This window comes from Bos indicus, chromosome 28 (genome assembly GCF_029378745.1).
Source record: "Bos indicus isolate NIAB-ARS_2022 breed Sahiwal x Tharparkar chromosome 28, NIAB-ARS_B.indTharparkar_mat_pri_1.0, whole genome shotgun sequence".
Lineage (NCBI taxonomy): Eukaryota > Metazoa > Chordata > Mammalia > Artiodactyla > Bovidae > Bos > Bos indicus.
The window spans coordinates 14,134,513-14,161,879 of record NC_091787.1 but is presented as its reverse complement, the minus strand read 5'-3'; the positions used below and the strand labels follow the sequence as shown (position 1 = coordinate 14,161,879).

At 39.4% G+C, this 27,367-nt stretch overlaps 1 protein-coding gene across 6 annotated transcripts in view; it reads right to left on the bottom strand.

Moving 5' to 3' along the window:
- Positions 1-27,367, bottom strand: part of BICC1 (BicC family RNA binding protein 1) — a 347,294-nt gene that overhangs the window by 297,096 nt on the left and 22,831 nt on the right. The window contains exon 1 of one of the 6 annotated variants that reach the window (XM_070782053.1): positions 3,730-18,393. The exons of the other annotated variants lie outside the window; for them this stretch is intronic. Within the exon in view, the coding sequence (XP_070638154.1) occupies positions 3,730-3,784 (55 nt within the window). The 5' untranslated portion in view covers positions 3,785-18,393. Of the gene's footprint in view, positions 1-3,729; positions 18,394-27,367 lie in introns of those variants that run through there. 6 annotated transcript variants of the gene reach the window in all.

The window sequence follows — 27,367 nt, the reverse complement described above, 5'->3', positions numbered from 1 at the left end:
TGTCCGACTCTTGCGACCCTGTGGACTGCAGCACGCCAGGCTTCCCTGTCCATCACCAACTCCTGGAGCTTGCTCAAACTCATATCCATCAAGTTGGTGATGCCATCCAACCATCTCATTGTCTGTCATCCCCTTCTTCTCTTGTCCTCAATCTTTCCCAGCATCAGGGTCTTTTCCCACGAGTCAGTTCTTCGCATCAGGTGGCCTAAGTATTAGAGTTTCAGCTTCAGCATCAGTCCCTCCAATGAATATTCAGGACTGACTTCCTTTAGCGTTGACTGGTTTGATCTCCTTGAAATCCAAGGGACTCTCAACAGTCTTCTCCAACACCACAGTTCAAAAGCATCAATTCTTCGGTGCTCAGCTTTCTTTATAGTCCAACTCTCACATCCATACGTGACCACTAGAAAAACCATAGCTTTGACTAGAGGGACCTTTGTTAGCAAAGTAATGTCTCTGCTTTTCATAGCTTTTCTTCCTAGGAGCAAGCATCTTTTAATTGCATGGCTGTAGTCACCATCTGGAGTGATTTTGGAGCCCAAGAAAATAAAGTCTATCACTGTTTCCATTGTTTCGCCATCTATTTGCCATGAAGTGATGGGACTGGATGCCATGATCTTAGTTTTTTGAATGTTAAGTTTTAAGCCAAAACTAGATGGGAGCAAAATATGAAGCCTACTGCCTGGATAGAATTTCCAGACTGTGGCCCAAAGAACAGGAAGCCAGGCAAGGGTCTGGTGATCACCCTGAGTTGAGGAGACGAAGCTAGGAGTTCAAGGATTCCAAGATGCCTTTTTTGCAGGGCAGAATACCAGAGAGAAGAAGGTTACAAAGACAGAAAACCCTGGAGATGTGCTGGGGTACCCCTCAAGTCTTCAGTTGACCAACCCATGTGTGTGAGCAAACTACCCACGAACCTACCCTAAAAGGATGAGAGGGAATAATCCCTAAAGCTCACATAGGCTGGAAATGGCTCCTTCTGTTCCCACTAATCAGAGTGGAAAACCTCATAATTAACAGGACATTAGGTAGAATATTTAGAAGGGTTTTATCTCAGTAGGAGGTAAAACTAGAGTAAAAGCTGCTCTGGTTCTATCTAAGAAAGCTTAAAAGCAAGACATGAAAAGGGCAAACCCTTTCTAAGTGACTTAACTATGTCCCATAACAAAGCTCAAGAACACAAAAATATTCAGCACCCAACAAGATAAAATTCAAATGTCTGGCATCTTAGCAGAAATTATTAGGCATGTAAAGAAGCAGGCAAATACAATCCACCATAAGGAGATAAGCCAATTAAGTAAAACTGACCCAGAACTGACACTAACAAGTTAGAATTAGCAGACATAAAAAACGGTTACTATGTGTAACCATTCAAGAAAAATTTGAAATTTTTAAGAAATTAAGAAATTTGAAAGATCCTAACTGAACTTCTAGAGGTAAAAACTAGTCTGGGAAGAAAGACACATTGGATGGAAGTAACAGCACATTAGGCAGTCACAGAATGACAAGTCTATGCCAGTATTTTATAAGTAATATTTCTTGATAACTTCCTTTTCCCCTTCACACTCTTAACCAATTTGCAGAGGAAAAAAAAAGATTAGTGGATTTAAAGTAATAGCAACTAAAAGGAAACTGTAGTTTAAAAAAAAAAAAAACACTGGAAAGAAATGAACAGGGCATCAGCGAGCTATCAACAACTTCAAACTGTCTAATGTGTACATAAATGGAGTCTTCAAAGGAAGAGGAAGAGAAAAAAATGTTTGAAGAAATAACAGTTGAAATTTTTCTAAATCAAATGAAATCTATACACGCATAAATTTAAGCAGCTCAACAAACTCCAAGCATAAGACACATGAGTAAAACACAGACATATACATCAAATTGCTTGAGATCAATGTTTAAGAAAAAACTTTTAAAACAACTAAAGGAAAAACTGGCTTCCCGGGTGGCAGGGTGGTAAAGAATCCACCTGTCAATGCAGAAGACGGAGAGATGCGGGTTTGATTCCTGGGTTGGGAAGATCCCCTGGAGGAGGAAATGGCAAACCACTCCAGTCTTCTTGTCTGGAGAATCCCACTGACAGAGGAGACTGGCAGACCCAGGTGCCTGGACGTGCGAAGACCGACACGACTGAGCACACACACAAAGAAAAATCTACACATTATTTACAGAGCAACAAAGATAATGATGATCACCAATTTCTCTCCCTAGACAAAGTAAGCCAGAAGACAGTGGAATATCTTAAAAGAAAAAAAAAAAAAGATCAACCTATAATCTTTAATCCAATGACACTTATTTTTCAAAAATGAAGGCAAAATAAGATTGTTCATGGTCAGAAACATTAAAAGAAATTCTTCAAACAGAAGAAAAATAATTACCCAAGATAATCTCACCATCTCAAGATCCTAAATTTAAACACATATTTGAAGAACCTTCCATCCTATACAGTAACACTCACAGGATCCAAGAAAAAGGACATGGACATTTTGGGGGCTATTATTATGCTTACTACACACATGAAGAAATTACTAAAAATGTTACACTAAAAAATAATAATAATGTAAGATAAAACATGATTTTGTTTAATGGAAACTGAATATAATTAAGAAAACAAGACATATGAAAATCACAAGACTCCTTTGTACTTAAACAATATTTACATATTTACACTATTGCAAGTGCTATGCTTTAATAAAGAACTCAAAGGCAATCAAAAATCTGGTCTGAAAAAACACCCACCCCTCCTATCTTCTTGCATGAAGTGCTCTATCAAATTAATTTTAAAGAGAAATTGAAATTAAGCTAACTATGAATATTCTGTATGTAGGGTTTCTTGATAAATTTTCTTCCCCTTTCATACTTTTAACCAATATGCAGACTCTTATGCTAAGTGGATTTATGGCCCATCAAGAATTTCAGCACTTCTAATACACATTTTTCCTTACATGAAATGCTTCAATGACTGACCAAACTGACCTATTATAACATTTTAGAATTAGTACTGCAATTTCTGAGAAGAATTTCTCAGCTTCTGAGAAGCTGCAAATGAGTAAAATTAATCTTTTTCTACTTGCATGCATATCCCCATGCCAGTAAAAACTAGAATCAAGGCTTCCCATTCAGCAGTAAAGTCACATTTTTAACATAACCTTGGAAGTATAACTTTCATCCCAAGTTAATAATTTGTCATAATATTAGCCATCCCACCCCATCACACCTAAAAAGAAATTCCACAGTCTTACAAATAGGCTTCCTCATTCTATAATTTATTAATTATCTGAATAACCATTAAGCAAATAAATGGAAAAGATTTTTTTTAAACATACAGTTTAATATTACAATTTGATATTACTTCTGTATCCAAACACTATTAACTTGGAATAACAGTTCTAATCCTTAGTGTAGGACACATGTTTAGAGAAGCAAGGACCAATCTACAAAAGTAATTCTCTTTGGTGATAATGCAGTGGTGAAATATTTCACTTGACTCTCCTCCAAGCAAAGTTAGGGGCTATCTAAAAACCAAAATCAGGGCTTTGAAGCCACTGTATTTGTTCACCGACTTCATCTATTTCCATTTAATGATTAAAACTCTGTTTAACAGAAGCCAAACCCATTCGGCCATCGTCTGAGTTCCTGAGATGCCAAGCCAACATTTAGTTTCACATGAGAGACCTCACTGACAAGCACATACCTAAACCCCGCTTACCAGGGGCTGCTAATCATTACCGTGGGCAGAGATGAGAATGCTGACAGGCTCACCGAAGACGAACTGATTCCACATGCAGAAAGCCTCATTACCTCGACCTCAGCTTCCCTTCTCTGATCTCAATGATCACAAGAGAAAACGTACCTATTTACCCTGATGTTTTTAGAACTCTTGCCAAGACTACTGATCACTATTTTTTTTTCAATTTTTATTGGAGTATAGTTGATTGACAATGTTATATTAGTTTCTGCCAGTTATATATATTTATATGTTTATATTTACATTTATACATACATATATTTATATGTTTTTATATATATACATATATATACACACACACTCTTTTTTAGATTCTTCTCCCATGTAGGTCATTATACAGTATTCCCTATGCTATAAACCAGGTCCTTATTAGTTATCTGTTTCATATACAGTAGTTTGTATGTATCAATCCTAATCTCCCAATTTATCCCTTCTCCCCCCTTCTCTTCACCCCCATCACAGAAGCCGTAAGTTTGTTTTCCACATCTGTGACTTTGTTTTATAAATAAGTTCATTTGCACCATTTTTTAGATTCCCATACAAGTGATATCATCGTATGTCTTTGTCTGACTTACTTCACTCAGTAGGACAATCTCTAAGTCCTACTTACTAACCAACTCTCCCCCTGATATGACACAAAAGCAATACTGCAAAGGAGTAATTAATCAAACAGATGAGATATCTGTGACCACAAGCTGCAATACTCAGTATGCTATTCATGTCCTAGGGCTAACCCCCTCAAAGAGAGTCCACAGCTTCCATGCTATTCAACCATAAAACAGAATTCTGAAGTTGTCACAACAACGGAAATGAAGTGCATTGTACCAAGTTTCAGAAGTCTGCCCTGATTAACGATGATTCAAACAAAAATATGCTTTTAAAAACCTCAAAAATGCACTTCCCCAAGTAGTTATTCTAGATCCAAACAATTTTATCTAAATAATGATTTTTACTCTCCCCACCTGTGTCAGTTACTTATTATTTGTTCTTTCACCTTTGAAAGGACTTTGAAGCTTCTATCACACAATCTGGTCAAACATGTTAACTGAAAATAATGAATTCAGAGTTTACACATTTAGTCATGTTTTTGATCAGACACAAAGCCAAAAAAGAAACAAACATATAAGAATTAAGCTTATAAGAAAATAAAAGTATATTAATATATACATTCTAGAAAAAGAGGTAAGTACATGTTAGCAGAATTTACACAAAAGTTAAACATAATTTTAAGAAAGTTGGAGAAACAAAAAAATCCACATGTAATTCTTGTAAGAACTTTAAAAATTAGATCGTTAAGTCAACATTAAGTTTTAAAAATTAGGTCCTTCATTTTTGGCATATCAAATATTCACGTTTCATGGGTCCAAGGCACAAAATAATCCTTATCCTGTATATGCCATCCTGGCAAACAACGGACCATTTTATCTTATTCTTGGAACTTTTTTATCCTTTCAAAACTTCTACTATTTAGGGTTGCCTCACAAGAAAACCAGACAGTAAAGAATCTGCCTGCAGTGCAAGAGACCCGGATTGGATCCCTGGGTCAGGAAGATCCCCGGGAGAAGGGAAAGGCTACCCACTCCGGTATTCTTGCCGGGAGATTCCCATGGACAGAAGAGCCTGGAGGACTACAGTCCATAGCGTCTCAAAGAGTCAGACACAACTGAGTGACTAACACTTCCACTTCACACAAAAAAATTACACAAAAGGAGAAAATTCAGAAATTGCACCATAAGAAATGTCTGCAAAAATAAGAGAGCCTATTTGTCTGAGATGTTTATGGCTCCTGCATTTAAAAAGAGAATCTATATACTGCTGGCTCTTTATAAAAAGTAACTTCAGAACTGACCGAAACAATTAAGTTCAACTTTAAAAGCTTAAAATTTTCTTTCACTCACCTTTGTGTCTAGCAAGACAAAAAGAAGAATGGATTTAGAGCCCAGAGATTTAAATTTAAATTTTAGATTTCAATTTTTTGTTCAAGGTTCTAAAATAAACCAGGTGAGCTACCTTGAGCTAAACTCTTAAACAAACCTCTCTGAACCCCAGCTTTCCTTAACTACACAATTATCACAACCTCAACAAATCTTCTGGAGAAGGCAATGGCAACCCACTCCAGTACTCTCGCCTGGAAAATCCTATGGACGGAGGAGCCTAGTAGGCTGCAGTCCCTGAGGTTGCTGCAAGTCGGACACGACTGAAAGGCTTCACTTTCCTTTTCCCTCTCATGCATTGGAGAAGGAAATGGCAACCCACTCCAGTGCTCTTGCCTGGAGAATCCCAGGGACGGGGGAGCCTGATGGGCTGCTGTTCATGGGGTCCCACAGAGTCGGACACGACTGAAGTGACTTAGCAGCAGCAGCAGCAACAAACCTTCATAGGTCCTTCTGATTCTAATAAGGAATTAACAACTCTGAACTCAATCAATTCCTGCCTCCCACTTCAATAAGAAATCTGTCGAATAAAATATCCAGAAAAATGTAATTCATTTTAATACTAGCTATTTTAAAATACAGATAACAAAATTTTTAATTACTTTTTAAAATAAACCCTTGTTCTAAACCATCTGTGCCTAACTGCTCAGTCATGTCTGACTCTGCAACCCCAGGGACTGTAGCCCGCCCAAGCTCCTCTGTCCATGGAATTTTCCAGGCAGGAACATTCTTGGAGTGGGTTGCCAAGCCCTCCTCCAGGGGATCTTCCTGATCCAGGGATCGAACCCACGTCTCCTGCATCTCCTAAATTGGCATGCAGGTTCTTTACCACTGAGCCACCTGGGAAGCCACTCTAAACCAACCAACATAATCCAAATTTAAATATAAATTATTTAGTGTTTTTAATACTATAGATCAGCATTCCTCTCAAATACTGTAGTGAACCAAGAAGTTAAAACGGTTATTTCAAGAGGAATGAACTCCCTCTTATCCAGACTCCAACTGACACCTTCAAATTTCTGCCAACTTTTGTACTTCATTGGCAAAACCTCTAAAAAACTAACCTTGAAAATGACAAGAAGTTTTAGCATTCCAAGTGAGTATTATAATTCTTGATGTTCATTAAAGAAACCTAAAAATAGGGACCCCATGCCCCTGAAATTATTTGCCTCGATATATTTTATGAATGGTTTCAGGAAAGTTAATTACTGAAATTGATCTGCACAGTGCTCTTTGCAGTAGACCAGGGGTCCCCAACCTCCAAGATCTAATAATGCCTGATGATCTGAGGTGGAGCTGATGTAATAACAATAGGAAAAAAGTGCCCAATCAATGTAATGCACTTGAATCATCCTGAAACCATTCCCTCCCACTTGTCTGTAGAAAAACTGTCTTCCACGAAACCAGTCCCTAGTGCCAAAAAGGCTGGAGACCACTGCGTGGCTAGACATCTGTATTTACCTTAGTCTCCTATTGCTGCTGTAACAAATTACCACAAACTTAACGGCTTAAAACAACATAAATGTATAACCTTGCAGTTTTCAAGGTCAGAAGTTCAAAATGGGTTTTACTGGGCCAAGATCAAGGTATTGGCAGGGCTCCATTCTCTCTGGAAGCTCCAGTGAACAATGTTTCTTTTTGTTTTTCAGCTTTGCTTCCCTGATAGCTCAGTTGGTAAAGAATCCGCCTGCAATGCAGGAGACCCCAGTTTAATTCCTGGGTCAGGAAGATCCGCTGGAGAAGGGATAGGCTACCCACTCCAGTATCCTTGAGCTTCCCTTGTGGCTCAGCTGGTAAAGAATCCGCCTGCAATGTGGGAGACCTGGGTTCGACCCCTGAGTTGGGAAGATCTCCTGGAGAAGGCAAAGGCTACCCACTCCAGTATTCTGGCCTAGAGAATTTCATGGACTGTATAGTCCATGGGGTCACAACGAGTCAGACACAACTGAGCGACTTTCACTCACTTTGATAGGTACCCATGTTCTTCGGGCTCCGCCAACAAGAGTCGGTGCAGTTTTTCTCACATGTCTCCCACTAACTCTCCTGCCTCCCTGTTTCATTTATCACCTTTGTGATTACAGTGGGGCTCACCTGGATAATCAGGGCACTGCCCCTTAAGATCAGCTGCTTGCTGCTACTGCTGCTAAGTCACTTCAGTCGTGTCCGACTCTGTGCGACCCCAGAGACGGCAGCCCACCAGGCTCCCCCGTCCCTGGGATTCTCCAGGCAAGAACACTGGAGTGGGTTGCCATTTCCTTCTCCAATGCGTGAAAGTGAAAAGTGAAAGTGAAGTCGTTCAGTCTATCCGACTCCTAGCGACCCCATGGACTGCAGCCCACCAGGCCCCTCCGTCCATGGGATTTTCCAGGCAAGAGTACTGGAGTGGGGTGCCATTAAAATCAGCTGCTTAGTGAACTTAATTCCACCTATAACCCTAGTTTTAGTTTTCCCTTGCCATGGGAACAAATTCACAGGTTCTGGGGACTACGGTGTGGCCAAGTTTAGGAGACTTCCACCTACCACAACATTTATTATCTATTGAGAGAGCCTACTGACTGACTGCAAGGCAGACAAGCCCTGTGGAAATCACTTTAATGGGAATGACAAAAAAATAAAACTACAGAAAAAATATAGAGATTAACACAGGGAGGTACACTTAGCAACAAAAGGCAGATGTACAGGGGATTTTTTTTTTAATAATAATTTAAAATATGGTCGACTAAAGTCAAATGCTGTTAGAGATAAAGTAGTTCTATATCAACCTTTTTTTTTTGGCCGCATCACATGGCATGTGGGATCTTAGTCCCTCCACCCACCTGGCTAAGGATCGAACCTGCACCCCCTGCATTAGAAACACTGGAAGCTCAGAATCTTAACCACTGGACTGACAGGGAAGTCCGATACTTGAACGTTATTTTGAGGAAAGACCTAGTGTAATATGCCACAAGGAACGAGGTCATTATCAAGGAGAATTTTAGGGACTGATAGGAACTTAAGAAATCATCTAGTCATTAAAACTAGTGGTCCACTGAGACCCAGGAACATTGTAACTTTTCTAAGATCACTTGCTTAGGTAATTTCAGAAATAGGCCTTTAACCCAATTTCTTGGTTTTTAGTCAAAATATTAAGTGAGATGGCACAAAGAATAAATTGAATTAAGTACAATGTATTTAAGAAATAGAAGTAACATTTAACTAACTTTGAAAATACTGACTGCAGATTTTTCCAATTACAAGTTCTGCTTAATGTTTAAATGGTTATTTAGCAAATCCGCCTTTGTACAATAACTTGCTGCTCAAAGATATTATAAACATGAGACCTCATATTTCATTCATCTAGTTTATGTTACATCATCGAGATCTTACTACATGCCAGGTAAGTCCTAGGTGAAAGAGATACAGCAGAGAAGGGCAACAAGAACAAAGTCTTGCTCTCATCAATCTTCAATTCCTAGGAAGAATCAGGGACATAGATAAAAAAGAACTGAGTAAGTGTATCATATGTCAGGGAGAGGTTGTAATTAATATCACAGGGCTCTGAAGGAAGACTAGAGATGTGCATTCTCAATGTTAACTTGAAAAATAAACACGATGTGCAGTGTTAAGAGTTTATGACAAGATGGTGATGAAAAATCTAATGTTTTAAGAAAACACAAACACACAGCATTGTTGTCAAGTTGAATGAGAACCCATTTCTCAACTCCTAACTAAAAATGAATACCAATTAAAATCTAAATCAAGACAGTGGAACTGATAAAAGAACAGGTATCTAGATCAATGGAACAGAATAAAAAGCCCAGAAATAGACCCACACAAGTAGAAACACCTGACTTTTGAAAAAAGGCACAAAACCAATTCATTGAAAAAAGAACAGTCTTTTCCACCAATGGTACTAGGACAACTGGATATCCACGTGCAAAATAGTAGTAACAAACCTAGACTTAGATCTTACACCTTAACAAAAAAATTAACACGAAATGAATCACAGTCCCAAATGTAAAATTCAAAACTATAAAGGTTCCAGAAGAAAAAACAAGAGAAATTTTACATGACCTTGGGTTTAGTGGGGAGTTTTTAGATACATATCAAAACCACAATCTAAGAAAAAAAAACAGACAGGTAAGTTATACTTAATGAAATGTAAAACTTCTCTGTGAAGGATACCATTAAGAAAATGAAGAAATTAGCCAAAGATTGGGAGAAAATATTCGTAAAACACATATCTGATAAAGGAGTTGTATACAAAAATATACAAAGAATTTTTAAAACTCAGTAATAAGAAAACAACCCAATTTAAACATGGGGACTTCCTGGTGATCCAGTGGCTAAACCTCTGCTCTACCAATGCAGGGGCTGGAGTTCGATCCCTGGTCAGGAACCAGAAAGATCGCACATGCTGCAATGAGAACGGAAGGTCCTGGAGCAGCCAAGTAAGTAAATGAATATAAATAAATATTTTAAAATAAAAATGGACAAAGAATCTGAACAAACACCTCACTGAAGAAGATACACAGATGACAAATGACATATGTTTATATGAAAAGTTGGTCAACATCATGCATCAATAGGGAAACACAAATTAAAACAACAATAAGGTGCTATTACACATCTACTAGAATGGCTAAAATCCCAAACACTTTCAATGCCAAATGCTGATGAAAATGCAGAAAAACAGGAACTCTCACTCACTGCCGGCGGGAAGGCACAATGGTACCCAGCCACTTTGGAACATGGTTTGACATGTCATAAAGCTAAACACAGTCTTCACATGCAACCCAGCAATCACACTCCTAGGAATTTATCCAATGCATTTGAAGATTTACATCCACACAAACAACTGCATGAGAATGTTTACAGAAGCTTTATTCATAATAGCCAGATCGAAACAATCTCAACAGGTAAATACATTTAAAAAAAAAAAAAGGTCTTCCAGGAACTTCCCTATGATCCAGTGGTCAAGACGCTGTGTTTTCACTGCAGGGGGCTCAGGTTCAATCCCTGGTCAGGGAAGTTCCATGCCACACAGTGCAGCCAAAAAAAAAAAAAAATCATCTTCCACACAATGGAATACTATTAAGAAAAAAAAGAGTGAACTGTATAAAGCCATGCAAAAATAAGGATGAATCTTAAAAACACACAACTAAGTAAAAGAAAGCCAGTCTGAAAAGGCCATACACTATGATTAGATTTATGTGACCTTCGGAATAAAGGTAATATTATATAGTAAACAGTCTGTCATTGCCAGGAGGCTGGAAAGAAATGAGTTGAATAGGCAAAGTACATGCGATTTTTAGGATGGTGAAAGTATTCTACATATTATAATGGTGACTATATGACATTCTGCATTTGTCAAAACCCATAAAACTTAACAGCATAGAGAGAAAACCTCAGGGTATGTAAATTTTAAATTATTTAGAAAGTTGGAAAATCCCAGAATGGAATGCAGACAGTGACAAAAGAATATAACAAACGTATGAAATAAATTCACCGCAGAGGTAAATGCTGACCTAAGTATCCTTAGAAGTAAGTGCAGTGTGACTATGTATAAAATAGGTCACTAATGAGAACCTACTGTTTAGCACAGAGAACTCTACTCAATTCTCTATGGTGATCTAAATGGGAAGAAAACCTAAAAATGAGGGGATATACGTATACATATAACTGATTCACTTTGCTGTACGACAGAAATTAATACATTATAAAGAAACTATACTCCCACAAAAAATTTCTTTAAAAGACAACAAAATTTAAATTTTACCATTTGCAACAAGATGAATAGACTTGGAGTGTATTATGCTTAGTGAAATAAGTCAGACAGAGAAACACAAACACTGCATGATATCACTTACATGTGGAATCTAAAAAATAAAACAAACCAGTGAATATAACAACAACAACAAAAAAAAACAGATACACAGACATAGAGAACAAACTACAGAAGTGTTTATCAGTGGGGAGAGGGAAGGAGGAAGGGGCATCATAGAGGCAAGAGATTAAGAGGTACAAACTAAATTATGTATGAAATAAGTAAGCTATAAGGATACACTGTACAGCATAGGGAACACAGCCAATACTTTAAGGTAATTACAAATGGAATACAGTTTTTAAAAACTGTAAATCACTATGTTGTACACCAAAAACAGACACTATTGTATATCAATAAAAACATTTTTAAAGAAATAAGTGCGGTGTGTAAGGGAAAAGGCCAAAGGAAGTGTGCATAAGCTCTGTTGATAAAATTCTTTCTCACAGCGGGTATTTATAAACAATTCTAAAACCATCATATACTATGTTCTGGACTTGGAAAATTAAATAAACGATGGCTCCTGGGAGCCAGATTTCCCACTGTTGGAGTGGGTGTTGGCCAACAACAGAAGAAAGCTCTAATGATTCATGCGGTAACAGATTCGAGTTGCAGCAATCAGTTCTGAGCACACGTTTGTTGTTTTTCAGTCTCTAAGTCATGTCCAGCTCTTTCTGTGACCCCATGAACTGTAGCCCACCAGGCTCCTCTGTCCATGGAATTCTCCAGGCAAGAAGACCGGAGTGGTTTGCCATTTCCTTTTCCAGGGAATCTTCTTGACCCAGGGACTGAACACTCATTTCCTGCATTGGCAGGCAGATTCTTTACCACTGAGCCACTTGGGGAGCTCATATTTAGCTTAATACAGATACTGCTGCTGCTACTGCTACGTTGCTTCACTCGTGTTCGATTCTGTGCGACCGCATAAACGGCAGCCCGCCAGGCCCCACAGTCCCTGGGATTCTCCAGGCAAGAACACTGGAGTGGGTTGCCATTTCCTCCTCCAGTGCACGAAAGTGAAAAGTGAAAGTGAAGTCGCTCAGTCGTGTCCGACTCTTAGCGACCCCCTGGACTGCAGCCTACCAGGCTCCTCCGTCCATGGGATTTTCCAGGCAAGAGTACTGGAGTCGGCTGCCATTGCCTTCTCCAATACAGATACAGAAGGGTGCAAATAGAAATATTTAAAAATATGAGTGTGTATGGCTTACTACACACAATATAGCTTCTTGCTCTGTCAACTGAGAGGGGCTGTAAACAACACAACTCAGTAACAATGAGCACGCCAGATCTTGCTTTCTGATCCCATTCTCCCATAAAAGAAACCAGGGCTCCTTAGAGAAATGGCTGATTCTAGAGCTGGCCAAGGAATATAAAGATGAGCTTAGCTATCTTGCAATGCTAGAAAGCGACTGCTCAAAAAAGAAAGAAAAGGCACCAACACTGGGGATACATCAAAGCGACACAGGAACCAGGTCAAAGAGCTCCCAATGGCCAAAGCTGGAACAATCTGAGCACCAAAATAAAGGAGTGCTGCCTTCTACCCCAGAGTATAACATAAATATGCATAGTCTATACTGATATAACAAATGACTGAATAAAGAAATAAAAGTGGGGCTCTTCCCTGCTGGTTCAGAGGTCAAGACTTTGTGCTTCTGATGCAGGAGGCAGAGGCTGGACCCCTGTTTGGGGAACTAAGATCCCACATGCTCAGAACATGGCCCCAAAAAATTAATTAAAAATAATGATGATGATTAACAAATTTTTTAAATAATCAACAAATAAAGAGATAAACCAGTAATTAATAAATAAGAAGTAAACCAATCTCCCATGCAGAAGAATTCCAAATATTACCTAGACTCTCCCCTTACAAGGAGGTAGAGCAGAAGTCCCTACTGAAGTGTGGGCTGAACATCAGCACTTCCTTCTGGGTCCATTATAGAAAGAGGAAATGTTTAAAGAGCATCATTACAGTAAAGAAACCTGACAGATACTACGTCAGCCAAGCGATCAGGATTAGCATCAATAGTGACAGGTCATATAGATGATATGTGGTGAAAACAGTACTTCACCGCTCTAGTCTCACTCCCCAAAACTCATCACCCTAGCTGAACCAGGAGAAAAACCTCAGACGAACCCCCAAATGAGGGACATTCCTAACCAGTACCCCCTCAAACTCATCAAAAACACGGGGAGTCTGAGAATCTGTCAGCCAAAAGGAGCCTAAGGAAATGTGACAATTAATGTAATGTGGTATTCTGCATGGGATCCTGGAAGAGAGAAGGCACATCAGGTAAAAAAAAAAAAAAAAGAAGGAAATCTGAATAAAATATAGATTCTGAGTCATAACAATATACCATTATTGTGAAAATGTGCCACACTAATGTAAGGTGTTAATAATAAGAGAAAACAGGGTGGGCTATATGGGGACTCTCTACTATATTCACTATTCTGTAAATCTGAAACTGCTCTAAAATAAAGTTTATTTTTTAAAAATTCTACTAGAATGAATTAAAAATTCTCACCAGGGAAGAAAATCATACGTTATTTCTCTAGGTATCAATTTAAACACATCTAAAAGTCTAGCACATTCTTTAAATATTAAAAATAAAATGAAGCCTGATACATTTACAAGGCAGGAGGCCAAACATTATCATTTTTTTAAAGTGTGTCATTTTTTTTTAAAAAGTACAAACATCCTTTGGATTGCAAAACTGATACTTTAATATTGATTTTTTTCTTAAGTATTTGAAACTACTGATAAGATAATAGGACAACAAATTAAATTATGATAATAAAAGGACCATTCATTTTAGGTAAAACTGTGGTCAGCCATGGGAGTCATTTGGCTCTGGGTTTTTTCCTGCCACCATAAGAGCCACTGAATACTGAATCCCAGAGGTGACTCCTACAGGACTGGTAACCAGGGTTTCCCGCTACCTAGAGGAGTGACAAGGCATCTTTCTGTACTCTGTACTTAAGTCTGAAAATAAGTACTATGTTACTTGGCCCATAATTACTCTTTTATTAACAATCTGGACTTGTTATCAATAGTAAAATCAAGAGACTGATGACTGATCAACTATACTTCAATAATATATATTTTTAGTTTGGAGTCTAAATGTAAAAAAAAAAAATCAAATTTCTACCTTTCTGTTTGAACAACGGGAAGATCTGGCCACACCTGGCTTGCATTTCCAGAGGACAACCTCATGCCACCGAGCAGAGCTGTCCCCTGCAGGCCAGGCACTGCCTCTCTGGTTTGCCTTATCCCCCCATCACTCCCTGATTAATATCCCAACCCATTTCACTTATTACGTATAGCTCTACAGTCTTCCACCCTATTACTTCTGAAACCTGAAAACAACAAACGTGGAGACACAGCAACAATATCCATAAGCTAATACAAATAATATTATTATTGTTTCATGACCCAGAAGTATCCCTGATCCATGTAATCAGAGGCAATGCTACTAAAAATGCCAAAACAGCATTAATTGCTTCATTCTGGTTTAAGAAAGAAATCATGGATTAGGGTAGATATATCATGGACAAGACAAGATACAAATACAGCACGCCATTAATTCCCATTTACCTTTAGGAACCTAGAATAAGTAACAGGATGGTCATGGGTTCATTCAGTGAGACAAAGAGGAATAAGGCTCTGGGCACTTGTGTGCACTTCTCTTGGAGCTAAAATAATTGACAACCCAACTAGCTTGCTCCCTAGAGTGTCCCCCCTCCAGAGTTTCTAAAACCTCTAGGGCACTAAAACATCACCAAATATAAGAAAATGGAGAGCCGTCTATGGGGTCGCACAGAGTCGGACATGACTGAAGCGACTTAGCAGTAGCAGCGGCAGCAGAACCTGGCTCGGAGAGGATTTGCTGTACGTTTTACAGAAAATAACTTGATAATCTTCTTTGCATAATAAGTGAACTCCACAAAGGACATGTTAAAAGACCTTCTAGAGACAGCAGGACTAATGAGTGGGTTGGTTTGTTTCACTAAGGTGGAATATGCAATTTTGGGCAGCAGCAAAATTTCTTGGAAAAAGGGAAAAAAAGAGGCCTGGAGCTGCCACCAGAGGGCTAACTTCACCCTCTCCCAAGGCAGGGCCCTGCCTCTGTAGACAGTGTTTGTCCAACAAATATCTGAAGAATAGAAGCCAGATTCTGAGCCTAATTGGAGCTCACTCACTCTTCTTGACATTTTCTATTTCTGTTACATATATGCAATAAATTGAAAGAAAAACTTTGAAGTCAAGTTAGTTCCAGCTAGTCATCATCATTTATGTCCAAGAGACAAGACATATCCTCAGATACAGAAGAAAAACACCACAAATTAGTATCAAACCTTATACTCTCGTATCTAATAAAGGAGTCACAGAATCGCAAACAACTTGAGGCCATAGTGATATATACTCTTAAGGATAAAGTTGAAATTTTCCATTTTAAACTTTGAAAGAATGAAATTATTCGCAAAAATATATCCAAGGGGTAACTTTTGAAGCAACCTGCTAGAGTACACGGAGAAGGCAGTGGCACCCCACTCCAGTACCCTTGCCTGGAAAATCCCATGCATGGAGGGGACTGGTGGGCTGCAGTCCACGGGGTCACAAAGAGTCAGACACAACTGAGCGACTTCACTTTCCCTTTTCACTTTCATGCATTGGAGAAGGAAATGGCAACCCACTCCAGTGTTCTTTCCTGGAGAATCCCAGGGATGGGGGAGCCTGGCGGGCTGCCATCTATGGGGTCGCACAGAGTTGGACACGACTGAAGCGACTTAGCAGCAGCAGCAGCAGCTAGAGTACATCTATGAAAGTGTAAATATAAGTATTTAATTACAAACCAATACTACAATAATAGCACATCTATACATCTTAAACTAAAAGATGACTAAAATAATCTAAAAGGCAAAGCTAAAGTAAGCAGTGTAATAGGAGTAACCACGTATTACTTTTAGAGTAAAACAAGCGCCATTTATAAAAAGCCTGTAGTATCTAAAAATGCTTTGAATAATAATTCAGCTATAGTTTCAAATTGTTTCCAAGCCTTTAATTTGGTACTGAATAACCTGAATCAATGGACTTTTTGTTTTCCAATTACTTATTCATTTGCTTAGTCTTCATAAAGTTTCTCCTGAAAAAAGTACTGTGGTTAGGAAAACTATCCTATGCAATCCTTACTACAGCCATATCATGCTAAAGAATACACATTTATAATATTCATTAGCTAATTCACAATCTAGAATAAAGTGAGTTTTTTGTAATAATTACAAATAGTCAAGGATGCATTTGATTAGATGGAGAAGACTCCATCACATAAAAGAACTGAATGTCATATCAAGGCAATGGGTCCCACTAACAGAAACTAAATATATAAAACTGTACATCCACAGAAACAAAACTCATTGTACTCTGCCATCCTCTAAGTCCCCCAGTCCACTGCATTACATGGCATAAATTCTATGAGAACACAGTCCACGGTTACTCAAAGAGACACTCCATTTGTTGCAGAAAGGGCAGATATTTTTATATTTAAGAAGTTACTATGAAAGAATATGCTGACTTACTTATTGCAATAATTATATATCTAGACTATTTTAAAGTTCAATTCTAGCCAAAATATTTTCTTAAAACATCAAGGAGTAATGTTGCAAAATGAAAACCAAAAATATAAGTATGGGTCTTTAATGAAAAATTCATTGAAAACCAAGGAATAATTTGTAACAAAACCACAAGTGAAGTTTCATATAAATTCCCCTTAAAAGTTATTCCCTCTGAAGCTTACTGTCTCATGGCTTGTTTTCCTCCATATCTTTAAAATTAGAAAAACAGCAATCATTTGATGAAAAGAAAACAATTCTGTGAAATTCGACTTCCAGTAGAGACAGACAAGGTAAAAGAGACCCTCCTATTGTGGTTAACTAAAAAAAGATGAACATTTTTTAAAATCCACTTGCAGGCATCACAGCATCAACAAGAGATTGAAGAACTGCCAAGCCAGGATACAGTGAAGAACAGAAGACCAGGAATGGGAAAGCAGCATCGAGTGCCTTCTCCATGGGAACATGTGCTGATTTCAGGGGGAGCATCTGAGAACCACCTCATGCCCTGCACAACCTCTCAGTGAGAAGCCAGAGAGCCAGGCACTGGAGTTATGTAAGAGGATATGAACTTGAGTTTGAGCAAGCTCCAGGAGATGGTGAAGGAGAGGGAAGCCTGGAGTGCTGCAGTCCATGGGGTCACAAAGAGTCGGACATGACACACTGAACAACAACAAAGATGACATCCTACTGAACAAATGCATCACCAAAGTGACTGTCCAGATAGCCAGGAAACACGAAAAGATGCTCAACCTCATTAGTAATCAAGAACGCGCACAATTGAAGCCACAGTGGAATGCTGCTACATCCTCAACAGAATGACTACAATATAAAAGATTTACAACACCTATCAGTGGCAAAGTTACAGAGCACCTGGAAAACTCTTAAGACTGCAGATACAGTGCAAGGTGGTAATGACCACTTTGGAAAACTGGCAGTATCTTCTAAAACAAAACATATTCTTACCATGTAAAATTTGCATCCCAAGGCACACATCCAAGAGAAATTAGTCCATCAAACTACATACACAACAACACTCATAGCAGCTTTATTCATAATAGCTAAACGGAGAAGGCAATGGCACCCCACTGCAGTACTGTTGCCTGGAAAATCCCATGGATGGAGGAGCCTGGTAGGCTGCAGTCCATGGGGTTGTGAAGAGCTGGACATGACTGAGCGACTTCACTTTCACTTTTCACTTTCATGCATTGGAGAAGGAAATGGCAACCCACTCCAGTGTTCTTGCCTTGTTCTTCCCCCAGGGATGGGGGAGCCTGGTGGGCTGCCGTCTATGGGGTCGCACAGAGTCGGACACGACTGAAGCGACTTAGCAGCAGCAGCAGCAACAGATAAAAAATAAATGATTGTCAGTACAATAAACTGGTATATGCATACAATAAAATACTCCAGAGCAAACAAAAGAACAAATATGCAGCGAAAAACATGTTTAAATAAAACTAAAGAAACTGGTCTCCAGCAAAAATTGTATTATAAAGTAAACTTAAAGGAGTTTTTTTTTTTAGAATGAAGGTAAACATTACATAGAAACTTGGTTGTTAAGGAAGAAATGAAAAGCTAAAAAAATGGCAAATATGTAAATAGATTCACAAACTTATCCTCTTGATTTCTTGAAAATACACATGACTGTACAAAACAAAAATTTATAACATTGTACTGTGGGGTTTCTAATTTGTGGCAGCGGCTCAGTTGTGTCAGACTTTTTGCGATACGTGGATGATAGCCCGCTGGGCTCCTCTGTCCATGGAATTCTCCAGGCAAGAATACTGGAGTGCATAGTCATTCCCTTCTCCAGGGTATCTCCCCAACCCAGGGATCGAACCCAGGTCTCTTGCATTGCAGACAGACTCTACCATCTGAGCCACCAGAGAAGCCATAACACGTATAGGAACGAAATAATAAAAACTGGAGGACTTGAGGATGCATAGTGTTATACTATATCTACTATTCTAAAAAATAAGGAAAAGAGCTACTGCTAGAAATCTAAAGTTAAATGGAAATTTTATAAGAAATCAATTAACCTAAAAGAAGGCTGGGCAGGAAAAAAAAATCAAAGAAGATGCCATTATATATTTGTTCAAACCCATATAATGTACAACATCAAAAGTGAGCCCTAGTGTAAATTATGGATTTGGTGTGATTACGATGTGCCAATGCAGGGTCAGCAGTTAGAACCACTAAACTACTCTGGTGGGAGATGTTGTTAATGACTATCCATGTGAGGACAGGGAACGGATGGGAAAACTCTAAAACTTCTGCTCAATTTTCCTGTGAACCTAAAACTGCTCTAAAAAATAAAGTCTATTGAAAATAAAATTAAAAAACAGATGAGACAAATAACAAATAGTAAAGTTACAGTAAAAAACAACAGTAAAAATCCAACATCAATAATCACATTAAATATGTATGGAACTAACAGTCCAATAAAAAGGCAAGGGTTGTCACATGGAGAGGATAAATTATGATATGTTCATACCACAGAAAACATTCAGCAATGAAAATCAATAAACTCCAATATATACAATATAGATCAATTTCAAATTTTGAGAGAGAAGGCCAGACCCAACAGGTTATATACAATATAATTGCATTTAGATGAAGTTTAAAACAAGGCAAAACCCAACAAACTATACAGGGATGGAGATTCATATATAAAACACACACACACACACACACACACACACGTGGCAGAACTATATGGTAAACTAAAACAGATACTATTCTCCAATGAAGAGACTTATGACTTCAAAGGAGTAGGCATGAGGTTAGTGCTTCTGCTGCTGCTGCTAAGTCGCTTCAGTCACTTTCCTGAGATGCTGATAACATTGTCTTTCTTGACCTGAGTGGTGTAAATCATTTATAATTCACTTTGGCTACATTTCTTGTATCTCGATTAAACTTGACGATTCAAATGATCAAAAACAAAAATCGCTCTGAAATGACTGACTAGACTGTTGTTGTTGTTTAGTTGCTGTGTCTGACTCTGCAACCCCATGGACTGCACCACACCAGGCTTTCCTGTCCTTCACCATTTCCCAGAGTTTGCTCAAACGCACATCCATTGAGTCGGTACTGCTATCCAACCATCTCACGTTTGAAATGTTTGGATGGAAACAGTCATAATAAAAGCACTCAAAAAAAGTATATTTAGAAAAGGCACTCACGGTGATAAAACACAGGAAAATTCTGTATCACAAGTTCAGTGCCACAAAGTTTTCAAATTCATAAATATAATAATCATATAATGTTCCTTGATTAGCTATTTTCTAAATGTGAAATTCAATTCAATTTTGTAATGGATAATAAAAGTTTACCAATGACTAGGTCAATTCTTCCAAAAGGTTTGAGTTTTTCATTACTCCAAAAACTGCATAGTCTTATTTTCAACACTAGCGTAAGACTTTTCAGGTGACATATTTTGGTATATTTTGAATTAATAGAAAATCGGACAACATAAGCATGACTGAAAGAATGCCAGCTTCATAGAAGGTAGTTTCTTTTGTCTTCTTAATTAAAAATTACTGTGAAGCCACCCATGTGCCAATCCAGGACACATAAGAGATGCAAGTTCAATCCCTGGGTCAGGAAGATCCCCTGGAGGAGGGCATGGCAACCCACTCCAGTATTCTTGCCTAGAGAATTCCAAGACAGAGGAGCCTGGTGGGCTATAGCCCCTGGGTCACAGAGAGTCAGGTACAGCTGAAGTGACTTAGCATGCACACATATGAAGATCCAGAAAACAGACCTGTGATTGCCAAGGGGAGGGATGGGAAGTTTAGAATTACAGATGCAAACTATTATATATAGGATGGATAAACAACAACAATTTCCTATTGTATAGCACAAGGAACTATATTCAAATCTTATGATAAACCATAAAGGAAAAGAATATGAAAAATAATAAATACGTAAAACTGAGTAACTTTGCTGCAGAGCAGAAATCAACATAACATGGTAAATCAACTATTCTTCAACACAATTTTTTTAATTACTGTGAAAATCATTGGCCGGATGAGTTTAACAGCTTTCACTCTTAGTGTATACAATTCAAGTAGGTATAGACTTTTTTCACCCAAGGATTAACCTCTCTCACCTCCCATAGCAACAACAAAAATATCTAGAATTTTAAAATAGCTTTCTTCAAGACTTCCTTGGCAGTCCATGCTCTCAATGCAAGGAGCACTGGTTTGATCCCTGGTTGGAGAACTGTTCCTGCTTTATTGACTATGCCAAAGCCTTTGACTGTGTGGATCACAATAAACTGTGGAAAATTCTGAGAGATGGGAGTATCAGACCACCTGACCTGCCTCTTGAGAAATCTATATGCAGGTCAGGAAGCAACAGTTAGAACCGGACATGGAACAACAGACTGGTTCCAAATAGGAAAAGGAGTACGTCAAGGCTGTATATAGTCACTCTGCTTATTTAACTTATATGCAGAGTACATCATGAGAAATGCTGGGCAGGAAGAAGCACAAGCTGGAATCAAGATTGCCAGGAGAAATATCAATAACCTCAGATATGCAGATGACAGCACCCTTATGGCAGAAAGTGAAGAGGAACTCAAAAGCCTCTTGATGAAAGTGAAAGAGGAGAATGAAAAAGTTGGCTTAAGGCTCAACATTCAGAAAATGAAGATCATGGCATCTGGTCCCATCACTTCATGGGAAATAGATGGAGAAACAGTGGAAACAGTGTCAGAATTTATTTTGGGGGGCTCCAAAATCACTGCAGCTGGTGACTGCAGCCATGAAATTAAAAGACGCTTACTCCTTGGAAGGAAAGTTATGACCAACCTAGACAGCATATTCAAAAGCAGAGACATCACTTTGCCAACAAAGGTCCGTCTACTCAAGTCTATGTTTTTCCAGTAGTCATGTATGGATGTGAGAGTTGGACTGTGAAGAAAGCTGAGCACCGAAGAATTGATGCTTTTGAACTGTGGTGTTGGAGAAGACTCTTGAGAGTCCCTTGGACTGCAAGGAGATCCAACCAGTTCATTCTGAAGGAGATCAGTCCTGGGTGTTCTTTGGAAGGAATGATGCTAAAGCTGAAACTCCAGTACTTTGGCCACCTCATGCGAAGAGCTGACTCATTGGAAAAGACTCTGATGCTGGGAAGGATTAGGGGCAGGAGGAGAAGGGGACGACAGAGGATGAGATGGCTTGATGGCATCACCGACTCAATGGACATGAGTTTGAGTGAACTCCAGGAGTTGGTGATGGACAGGGAGGCCTGGCGTGCTGCAATTCATGGGGTCGCAAAAAGTCAGTCACGACTGAGCAACTGAGCTGAACTGAACTGGAAAACTAAGATCCCACATGCTGCACAGGACAGCCGAAAGTCTTTTTTGTTTAAAAAATCTTTATTCTTCTCCAACACTAATTCCAATTCACCCTCAGAGATTTGGGTAGGCCAGGTGTGTTCTCACATCAGTTGGAGGTCATGAACTCAGACGTGGCTTTACTCAGTTAGTGGACACAGGAACCCTGGGCGTGCTGAATTCGAAGAGGGACACAGCTGAAGGAACGCTTCCTCTGCCACATTTCCGAGCACTGAAGTCAAGTGTCCCTTCTACGGATGACAAAATGAGCACGAGAAAAAGGCACATACACCTTGGGGCAGTGGAAAAACATGGTCATTTGATGCCACCTGTTTCTAATTTCCAGAAAATTTAATTCTAACATGTATAATTTTGAGGCGAGGGGCTTGTTTTGCTTTTTGGTGTTGAAAGAGAGTAGGTGGATTTATGTCTCCAGTGGACTCTGGCACTGCTACAAACTGCACAAATGCATATATTCCTGAATATGGAGTGATCTGAACTTACACAGCACTGAGTCAGAGGTTCTAGATCCACTTTCCAAATCTAACTGCCTCATCACCAAGCTGCTGCTGCTAAGTCGCTTCAGTCGTGTCCAACTCTGTGTGACCCCACAGACGGCAGCCCACCAGGCTCCCCCGTCCCTGGGATTCTCCAGGCAAGAACACTGGAGTGGGTTGCCATTTCCTTCTCCAGTGCTCGAAAGTGAAAAGTGAAAGTGAAGTCGCTCAGTCCTGTCTGACTCTTCACAACCCCATGGACTGCAGCCTATCAGGCTCCTCCGTCCATGGGATTTTCCAGGGAAGAGTACTGGAGTGGGGTGCCATCACCTTCTCCACCTCATCACCATGGCCAACCTCAATTTCTCTGCCTCCAAAATTGGGAAACTAGTTTCTTAAGAATGATTAAGAGATACTGAGAAATGTTAAAATGTTCAAAGACTAATCATGTATTACCCCTAAATAAGTATATCCTGATGTGTGGCATAACAGGGAAACATATTAATTAGTGATGCCATAACTAAGTACCATAAACTAGATGGCTTAAACTATAGCAACTTGAACTGAAAATTTAAATTTAAAATTCTGGAAGCTAGAAGACCAAAATGAAGGGGCTTCGAGGCTGGCTTCTTCTGAGCGCTGAGGGATGGCCAGGTTCTCCTACTGTGTCTTCACACTGTCTGCCCTCTATGGGTCTGTGTGTCCAAATTTCCCTTTACAAATACATCGGTTATACGGGATCAGGGTCCACCCTCATGATTTCACTTTGATTACCTATGTAAAGACCCGATCTCTAAACAAGGTCACATTCTGAGATTCTGGGGGTCAGAACATCAACATATGAATTTTGAGTGGACACAATTCAATCTATTAATATGACATATACAGACATATATGTATGTGTATATTATACATATGCATGTATATATGTTCTTTTCACTTTCATGCATTGGAGAAGGAAATGGCAACCCACTCCAGTGTTCTTGCCTGGAGAATCCCAGGGACGGGGGAGCCTGGTGGGCTGCCGTCTATGGGATCGCACAGAGCCGGACACAACTGAAGCAACTTAGCAGTAGCAGCAACAGCAGAACCGTTCTAATCAATTATCATGACAATTTAATTGTACTGCTTTTCACTGCACTTTTAAAGTTGTTTTTACTGAAGTATTATTGATTTACAATGTTGTGTCAATCGCTGCGGTAAAGTGACTCAGTTATGTATATATTTTCTTGTATCTTTTCCATTATGGCTTATTACACAATACTGACTGTAGTTCCCTGCGCTATACATTAGGACCTTGTATTTTATTTCATCCTACTTCTAAAGTGTCTCATATCCCTAGTAACGTGTATTTTTAACACAGTGTGTGGCATTTTTAATTCTTTCCTTTCTAGATTCATAGCACAGATCGCACTTACATATCCATGCTTCAAGGCTTAACAGAGGTGTTTCTAGTCAAACAGCCTGAAACAAACATTCAAAATAGGGCATTCTTTCCAATGGAGGTAAAGATTATAGTGTAACCAGCAGGAATGTGCAAGCAGGCAATAATTTAATTTAGTAGCTGAGCCAAACCATGATAGTCCACTTGAAAAATAAAGAAATCTGAGAAAGTGATACTGTTACAATTGTTAACTATGGAATGCAAGAACATTTAAACTTCAAGTCATACAAATCCATTCCGTATATTTATTTTTTTAAAGAAATGTTTATTCAGTACATTTGGGGTTTGAGAGCTTGAAAATAACTGAATCCCTTTTCCTGTTATAGGCATGTTAACACCAAATGTAAATGCTATTACGTGGTTCCAGTTACCACAGGAACCTGCCTTCATGCTGACTTATTTTTACGCATCTCTCAGAAGGAAATATTCATGGTTCAAGTTTCAAAGGATTTGTTTTCACCCTTGTGAAATGTACAAAGTGTTCACCTCTTGAAACTTTTAACAAAAGGTAAAGAATTTGCCAGGATTCTTCAAGTGCTTTTGCTCTTTCATTTTGAAAACTTTTAAATAGTTTTTAAAAGATCGTGACTGGTTATAAAGGTTTACCTAAGGCAAATCTGTCATGTCAGTCATATCAGGTTAACATGACAACCAAAAATGAGATGACAGCGCACAGGAGTTTTCCTTTTTTGGATTTTTATTGTAGTCAATAAAACATAAAATTTACCACTTCTTAACCTTTTTTAAGGTTTCTTTGCAAGTAACTCCAAGATGGCGGAATAGAATAATGTGCGCTCACCTTCTCCTGTGAGAATTCCAAAATTACAACTCACTGCTGAACAACGATCGACGGGAGAATGTTGGATCCCACCAAAAAAAGATACCCCACGTCCAAGGGCAAAGGAGAAGCCCCAGCAAGATGGCAGGAGGGGCAAAACTGAATTTAGAATTAAACCCCATAACCGCCAGAGACGCTAGGAGGGCTCTAACAAACCTTGTATGCACCAGGACCCAGAGACCCCACAAAGACTGAGCCAGAACTGTGTTTTAGAGTCTCCTGAGGAGGTACGGGTCAGCAGTGGCCTGCTGCAGGGGCAGGGGCTCTGGGTGCAGCAGACCTGGGTATGGCATAAGCCCTCTTAGAGGAGGTCGCCATTAACCCCACCACAGAGCCGCCAGAACTTACACAGGACTGGGGAAACACTCTCTTGGAGAGGGCACAGACAAAAGCTTATGTGCACCAGGACCCAGGAGAAAGGAGCAGTGACCTCACAAGAGACTGACCCAGACTTGCCCATGAGCGTTCAGGAGTCTCTGGCAGAGGCGTGGGTCGGCGGTGGCCTGCTGCAGGGTTGGGGGCACTGAGTGTAGCAATGTGTGCATGCAGGGGACTTTTTCATTACCCCCACCGTAGTTTGGCCTCAGGTCAAACAACAGGGAGGGAACACAGCCCCACGCATTAACAAAAAACCCGATTAAAGATTTACTGAACATGGCACCACCCATCAGAACAAGACCAGGTTTCCCCCTCAGTCATCTCTCCCTGGTCATCTCTCCCACCAGGAAGCTTCTTCCATAAGCCTCTTATCCTTCCCCATCAGAGGGCAGGCAGAATGAAGACCACAATCACAAAAAACTAACCAATCTGATCGCATGGACCACAGCCTTGTCTAACTCAATGAAACTATGAGCCATGCCGTGTAGGGCCACCCAAGTCAGACAGGTCATGGTGGAGAGTTCCAACAAAAATGTGAATCACTGGAGAAGGGAATGGCAAACCACTTCAGTATTCTTGCCTTGAGAACCCCATGAACAGTAGGAAAAGGCAAAAAGATAGGACACTGAAAGATGAACTCTCCAGGTCGATAGGTGCCCAATATGCTACTAGAGATCAGTGGAGAAAGAACTTCAGAAAGAATGAAGAGACGGAGCCAAAGCAAAAATAACACCCAGTTGTGGATGTAACTGGAGATGGAACTAAAGCCCAATGCTTTAAAGAGCAATACTGCAGAGGAACCTGGAATGTTAGGTCCATGAATCAAGACACAATGGAAGTGGTCAAACAGGAGTTGGCAAGAGTGAACATTGAAATTTTAGGAATCAGCTAACTAAAATGAACTGGAATGGGTGAATTTAACACAGATGACCATTATATCTACTACTGTGGGCAAGAATCCCTTAGAAGAAATGGAGTAGCCATCATAGTCAACAAAAGATATGAAATGCAGTACTTGGATGCAATCTCAAATATGACAGAATGATCTCTGTTCGTTTCCAAGGCAAACCGTTCAATATCACAGTAATCCAAGTCTATGCCCCAACCAGTAATGCTGAAGAAGCTGAACAGTTCTATGAAGACCTACAAGACCTTCTAGAACTAACACCCAAAAAAGATGTCCTTTTCATTAGAGGGGACTGGAATGCAAAAGTAGGAAGTCAAGAGATACCTGGAGTAACAGGCAAAATTGGTCTTGGAGTACAAAACAAAGCAGGTCAAAGGCTAACAGAGTTTTGCCAAGAGAGTGCACTGGTCATAGCAAACACCCTCTTCCAACAACACAAGAGAAGACTCTACACAAGGACATCACCAGATGGTCAACTCCAAAATCACACTGATTATATTCTTTGCAGCCAAAGATGGAGAAGTTCCATACAGTCAGCGAAAATAAGACTGGGAGCTGACTGTGGCTCAGATCATGAACTCCTTATTGTCAAATTCAGACTTAAATTGAAGAAAGTAGGGAAAACCACAAGACCACTGAGGTATGACCTAAATCAAATTCCTTACGACTATACAGTGGAAGTGAGAAACAGATTCAAGGGATTAGATCTGATAGACAGAGTGCCTGAAAAACTATGGACGGAGGTTCGTGACATTATACAGGAGGCAGTGATCAAGACCATCCCCAAGAAAAACAAATGCAAAAAGGCAACATGGCTGTCTAAGGAGGCCTTACAAATGGCTGAGAAAAGAAGAGAAGTGAAAGGCAAAG